The 7,468-nt window shown below is 36.3% G+C and overlaps 1 protein-coding gene across 1 annotated transcript; it reads right to left on the bottom strand.

The window, feature by feature from the left end:
• Positions 1-516: 516 nt before the first annotated feature.
• On the bottom strand, positions 517-2,526 carry LOC147000803 (importin subunit alpha-5). The gene has a single exon (XM_085831362.1). It carries the CDS (start codon positions 2,516-2,518, stop codon positions 902-904), a length of 1,617 nt encoding a protein of 538 aa, XP_085687488.1. The 5' UTR covers positions 2,519-2,526; the 3' UTR covers positions 517-901.
• Positions 2,527-7,468: the final 4,942 nt, after the last annotated feature.

The raw sequence follows: 7,468 nt of genomic DNA, 5'->3' as shown, positions 1-7,468 counted from the left end.
TAGTCACACTGGTTTAAACAAAATGATGGGTTTTATGTTCTTAGTCTTTAATTGAATTTTTGAACATGGTTTTACTTAAGGACTTTTAGCCTTCATACCAGCGTTAAAACTGAACCACTTCCAAATCCTAAGAAACAAAACCAAAGAGAAGCAAAAGCCATACAAACTAGTATATGCTTCTCTCCTTCCTGCTTTAAGGAAATCTGCCAAGCCAGGATCACATTTAAAAGTCAAAGTGTTAATTCTTCAGCATTCCTGACAACTAGAAGCACATTCACTGAAGGCTGAAGGTGAGGGATTGGATGGTTTAACTTTAATATCTGAAGAAAATGACTCCATTAGAGGAACCTAATCCTAAACCATCCCATCTCAATAAGGATTAATGCAAATGTGGCTAGAAAAAGCCACCAGGTACTCCAAGGGTTGATTCACTGTGGAAGAACTCGAGAAGAGTACTCTGACGTATACACAAGTCTAAATATCTCCCTTGTAGTTGTGTAAAATTCAAGATAAAGGTTTTAATTTTATCTTTTAATGTCATTTTCCCCACTTTACGGAATGAGGAAGAGTCCTCTTTTTTCCCCCACAAAAAAGGGAGCCACATTAGTATGTGTATATATTCCCATGACTCTAATGTAAGTGCGGATCTCCAAAGCTTAGGGATTTTTCCATAAGAGAGTGGGCCGTTCTGGTTACCCTTGTAATAAAAGGGTATTCCACCACAGAGAGCCAGAGGTTTTCCAGATGTGTGTAAGAGAGCAGGTGCGCAAGGCAAGCAAATGAGCGCAAACAGTATTATGGAAAACATTTGAGAGATTAGCTCCATGAGGACTGTGGGCTCCACAAGAGGACTTGACTGGATAGCCTGGTCTGACACAGGAACAAGAAGGAGAGGATTGCTTCAAAGCTGGAAACCTTCCATAGGAGCTTCACACTGCTGGAAGATGTACTGCTGCTGGCTAAGATCAACCTGGGGTGCGATGCTGCTGTCCTCATCTTCCGTCCCAAAGTAATGCTCAATAAGATCAAAAGCCTTTTGATAGATCTCCTGGTTTTCATGACTCTGTAAGAACTCAATTTTATCCAGACCATATGCTTCCTCAATCAAAGCACAGTAAGGATTAATGCCTGAGCCGTTTCGTTTGGCTTCTTGTTCTCCAAGCCTCAGGATGTTTTCTAAGCCATTTAGAGCAACCTGTACAATTTTTGCATCCATGACAGTGAGGAGATCACAGAGTGGCTTGATACAACCCAGTTCTACTAGGTACTTGATCTGCTCAGCTGATCCTCCAGAAGTTGCATTTGTGATGGCCCAAGCAGCTTCCTTCCTTGTCCGGAACTCTGCTGTTTGCAATATACTAATAAGAGCTGGGAACATGTTAGCATCTATCACCGTCTGGATCTGTGCCCGATTTCCAGCTGTAATATTAGAGACTGTCCAACATGCTTCTTTTTTGATAGATTCCTTTGGGCTACTCAGCAGATGCAATAAACTCTGAAGAGCTGAGCAATTCAAAATTACCTGTGTCTGAATATCATCCCCTGTGACAATGTTTCCCACAGCCCGCAAAGCAGGAGAAACCACTTTATAATCATTATGCATCAGAAGTTCCACAAGCCTCCTGCAGACTCCTGCATCGATGACTGCTTGGATTTTATCATTGGGTCCATCTGACAGGTATGAGAGAGCCCAGCAAGCATCAGCTAGTACATCAGTGTCACTGACAAACAGTAACCAAGAAAGGACATTCAGACAGGGAGAAACCTTAGCAAATTCTGGAGGTGGGCTCTTCCCTCTACAGAGATTAGATAAAGCCCATACTGCATTCCGGGTCATGGTCAAGCGGTTTTGCTTTGAAAATAACTGCAGAAGAGGAGGAAGGATATTGCAGTTTAAGACATAGTCCCTGCACATGGTACTATCTCCAGCAATGTTGCCAAGAGCCCAGACTGCCTGCTCCTGGACATCTTCAAACTCTGAGCTAAGCAACTCGATGAAAATGGGCACAGCTCCTGCCTGAATCACATTCCGGGTCTGAAGAGAGTTTCCTGAAGCAATATTTGTCAGGACCCAAGCTGATTCAAACTGCAGTGTACAATTTTCTTTTCGTTTGAGGAACTCCACAAACCTGGCCACTACTCCTGGTGTGTTGATGACTTCATCAATTGGAGGATTAGGTTCTTTTGAAAGTAGTTTCCTAAACTTCTGTGTTGCAGAGAGCTGCTGCTCTGGGCTATTTGAGAATATCATATCAGTCATGTCAGAGGTGATGACACCACCTGGTGCCATCTCCATGTTATTTATCTGGGCCTCATGAAAGCCACCATCAGACATAACTTCTTCTTCTGTTTCTTCTTCTGCTGTAGCAACATTTCTTCTCTTGAATAACTGTTCTTCTCTTTTCTGCTTCCGTAGCTGCAGTCCTTCTTCCTCCCTCCTCCTGCGCATCTCATCAGGATTAAGAGATTTGTTCTTGTAACTTTTCAGGCGAAAGTTCTCTTTTCCTGGTGTGGACATGATTTAGTTTGCAGTCCAACTCCCAACAATGGTCAGTAGCAGCTGTGAATGGAAGTCCAAGAATCTGGCAGTTGCTCAGTCCCACACGGCAAGCAGGTGAAGGAGAGATGATGTGTAGTTTTGATTAGCATTGTTTGAAAGTCTATTTTATTAGATGTTATAATTGCAACTCCAGTCTGTTTCTAAGAACTGTTTGCTTGGAAATCCTTTTTCCAGTCCTTTATTTTGAAATAATGTCTAACTTTGTTGCTGGAATGTGTTTTGTATACAGTAGAATGATGTGTTCTGTTTACACATCTACTTTGTTAGCCTGTGTCTTTTAACTAAGGAATTGAATCCATTCATGTTGAGAGCAATTAATCACCAATGATTGTTGTTTTATGTTATTTTGATCTTGGACATGGTAGTGTGTGTGTGTGTGTTTCTTCTATAAGTCTTAATGGTGTGAAATCATTCATTTCTTGTGTTTTCTTGAGTGTATTTAGCCTTATTGGGTTGTAGTTTTCCTTCCAGTATCCTTTGTACACCTGGGTTAGTGGAAAGGTATTTAAATTTGATTTTATTTTTTCATAGAATATCTTCGTTTCTCCATCTATGGTGATTGAAAGTTTTGCTGAGTATAATAGTCTCAGTTGCGGTCTGTGGTCTCTTAAAGTGTACAAAACCCAAAAGAATATTTGCTTGTATTTGCAGGTAATGTCGCTCCTTAGAGAGGGTAGTATTGTTAGCAAATGTGATTAAGATTCATATTTTCTGAGTTTAGTGATTCTCAGTAGTTGGTGTTCTATTGACTTCCAGTTACTATCATCAAGTACTATGAACTGATACAAACTTCTGTATTGGAGAAGTTTTGGGCTCAAACTTTCTTCTGCACTTAAGATTTCTAGCATTTCCTTGTAATCTCCAATGGAAGATTGAGAATCGTTTTCCTCTCCTCCCTGACTCTACAATTATGACATTGTTTCTACTATAATCTTAATTCAAAACATTGTCATCTCCTTAGAAGTCAAGTGGTCAAGTGTTTGCATTTTCTCATTTTTCATTACAATGAATAGTTTCTCATGAAAAAATATTTTGAGCAGGAAGGGCCTATAGTTATTAAAATTTTGGGAAGCTGAGGCAGTAGAGATGTACTTGGAAAATTACATGTAGTGAAATTTCTTCATAAATCAATAAAACTGACAGCAAAAAATAAAAATTGTAAATCTATATCAGAGTAAAAATTCTTTTTATACTACAACCATTATAATATATTCTTTTTAAAAAAGTGTTGTGTGGGTGTGATATTTTTCCTTAATGGTACATGATATGCCAAACTAAGTATGCTGTACTGTAAAATATTTTCAGTTACATTTGAGGATGTCATAATATTAATGAGGTATGAAATGAACACTAAACCAAAAGATCTGATTCTTTAACCTTCATCCCAATATCCTCAAATGATGTGTTTGCCACAGCATTTTTATTACTGTTTTCAGAGGCTGGTAACAGTCCTGGCCTTGACCCTTCAGAATTACTGAAAAATAAAGAAATAATCCTCCTTCTGGAAATTCTAAACTGTCTCCCATTTCAGTGACCTTGCCTTATGCCTGATCCTGTCACCCTGACAGTGACCAAAAGTCAGGGCTTTCCACTCAGCAGAAAACAGACTATTTATTCTCTTAGCAGGAGCTCTCTCCTACACCATTAATGATTCATATAGGTCAAGTTTAACAGGGCCTTATGCTTCCAAGTTTTCTGTATGACACAGTAGCAACTTCTGTTTACAAAAATGCTCTCATGAAAAGTCCAGAGTGATGCTCTGAGAACCAACTTGGTCTGCTGCCTGACCAAGGAATGGAAAAAAGAGCAAATAAGAATAGTGTAGAATCCTAGGACTATTGGCTACTAATCTTGCATGAAGAATCATAGAAGACATTAATGCATTTGCATGATTGCATGCAAATGTATTTGCAAGTATACATGAAAAATTTTATGCTAGGCACACATTAAGAGCCCTTGAGAAAAGCATTCGATGGTGTTACAGGTTCCAAAATTTTGTTTAACATCTTGATATTTAAAGCTTTCTCCTTTTACATAAAGGATATTCAATTAAACTATCAAAATCTTATTCTAAAGGTCTTTTTAAATCTTGTGGATCTTATTTTTAACTGAAATGTATACATGTCAGGACAAAAATCTGTATTTCAAAAAATAACAGCCTACTATTTTAATAAATTAAACTCATGTTCACAGCAATTTTTTTTCCTTTTGTAGTTTGACAGTATGCATGTTACTTTTAATAATACAAATTTTCCTGCAGACTTTATAATTCTCAGAAACATTTCTGTTAACTACTTTTACACCTTCTCACTGGCAGTAATTATCACATATGAAAATATTAATATGACAGACATTAGAACATAAAGGCAAATTTTATTGCTGAATCCAAAAATATCCAATAATGTTATAAGATATTACTCAAAATAGTCAGTGTGCGTCACAAGTTTTATAAGCTTTCAGTGGTTTCAGATGTGTAATATGGGGAGGACTTATAAATATCTAAAAGTTTTTGGTTTACTTTCTGATAATATTTTCTACCCCTTAATGTAAAAATAAACTATTGACTGAGAATGTTAATCTAATAATAAAATGTTTGAGAAGAAAACTAAAAGTATCACCAGTTTCTGAGAGGACTAACTGCAGATGCTGGTAGTAGAGACATGCTATCTAGAGCTTCTATTTTGTTTCAAACTAAGTATGTTTTCTCTTAGGGTTTGATAATTAATATGGTATTTTTAAAAATGTATTTTATAAACATTAGCTTTTGATGTTCACTATATTTTACAGCTTTTTGTTGTATATAAGTACACTTTGCCCAATCTAAAAATATTAACTTGAATACAGTTGTTTGGTTAGCTTAAATTAATTGAAATAAAATGGGCACTGCAAGAGAAATACTCAGTATCCATCCAGCTTATTCAAGTATTTTTTGATCGTTATAGTAACACTTCAGAAAGAAAGAAGGCATAATTTATGAGTTATATGTGACACTGTCTTTAAACAAAAAGACAGTTAGCTCTGGCATTTATTCCAATAAATTGAACTTGCCACATAATTATTTTATAAACAACATTGGATAAGTCATAACCCAGTAACTCTCAGTATTTCCTATAACATAGTGAGAAATGTTATTTTATTGATAGTAAGCAGCTTGCCATAACAATAATAATGGCATTTTATCTGAGACTATTAATCAAGATACTAATTATTTCCTACTTAAAATATTTTCAGGAAAATAAAAATGAAAAGATTTCATGAAAAATCCTCAAAACCATACTAAAGTGTTTTCTAATTATATAAATTGTACACATAATATATATTGTATACATGACCGCTAAATGTCCAAGGAGAAAAATATAATTTCTTAAGTCTCACTGCCATATGGTCATTATAAAATGTAATCATAGAAACAGAAATACTGAGTAAGCCCAGGTTTTGACTGTAATGGTGTACCTTGCAAAACTTAAGTTTTCTGTATAGAATTATGCACTATGGTTGTGGTAAGCCCAGGTGGAGTCTGAAATGTGTCAAGATATACCAAGAGGATGAGAAACAATGTTTTCATTGTTTAATTCCCAGGTTTATCTCTTCCATGATTATTTTATACTTAAATCAAATTAACAGAACAAAACACACACACATACAGACACACACACAGACAAACACACACACACACATACACACGCACGCTCGCACATGCACTCACATGTAGATACTTCTTGGTCACAGGAATTGTGAAGAACACTTAATTACAGCTAAAAAACAAAAACCACAAAAGACTGACAATGTGTGAAAGGCTCTTGTTTTGCATGAGTGTTCATTCATGCTAAATTAAGTTTCTTGTTAAAGTTAATGGAATGAGAATGCATAGCTATGTACATTCTTGCTAATATTGCATGGTGGTCAGTTTCTTTTGTATTTATATTTGTTCAACTTTTCTTTTTCTTAAAATGTATCTGTCCCATAAGAATGCAAACCTATTTCCACAATAACCCACCATGCAAATGTTGAAGGAAACTGTGACTTGACACATTAAATTACTTGATATGACCAACATTAAAATTTTATTTTAAGAAAACTGACAGGTAGTCTGTCAGTAGTAGGGCACACCATTATGCTGTCACTTGGGAGGCAGAGAATTTGAGATCAGTGTGTTCTACTGAGCTAATTCTAAGAAAACCTCTCTAAAAACAGAAAGGAAAGAAGTTAGGCAGTTAGGAAGGAAGGAAGGAGGAAAGGTAGGAAAGAAGGAAGGAAGGAAGGAAGGAAGGAAGGAAGGAAGGAAGGAACGAAGGAAGGAACGAAGGAAGGAAGGAAGGAACGAAGGAAGGAACGAAGGAAGGAAGGAACGAAGGAAGGAAGGAAGGAACGAAGGAAGGAACGAAGGAAGGAAGGAAGGAAGGAAGGAAGGAAGGAAGGAAGGAAGGAAGGAAGGAAATAGAATAAAATAAAATAGAAAAAATCCAAAACAAAACAGAGAGATGACAGGGGGAGCATTATTTTTCCCCTACCATGGATGGTCTCTTTTCTTTTTAGGTGACCATTCTATCCTTCTTTCTTTCCTTTTCTTTCTCTTCTCAGAATTTAATATGACAGAATATAATTGCATTCATTACTCCTAAACATTTGGTGTTTTCCCCTATGGCTTTCATTTAATAACATTTTTTTCACTATATAATTGCAAAAGCACAAATGTTTGAGACATAATGAATAGGACTGTGAGGAAATCACAGGTTGGGAGATTCTTTGGTCTCTTCTGCTCATTACTTTTCTTTCTTTTGTGTTCTCTTTTCCTTTTCCTTTTTTCTTTTTTTCCTTTTTATTTTCTCTTTTTTTCTTTTTGAATGAAAACATAGTCTTCGATTCTCTTAAATTAGAGTCTAGAACCTCAAATCAGAGGTTCTAGAC

This window comes from Mus caroli, unplaced genomic scaffold (assembly GCF_978045245.1).
Source record: "Mus caroli unplaced genomic scaffold, Mus_caroli_1 scaffold_16, whole genome shotgun sequence".
Taxonomy (NCBI): domain Eukaryota; kingdom Metazoa; phylum Chordata; class Mammalia; order Rodentia; family Muridae; genus Mus; species Mus caroli.
The sequence above is the reverse complement of the archived record's forward strand: the minus strand, read 5'-3'. Positions and strand labels throughout refer to the sequence as shown.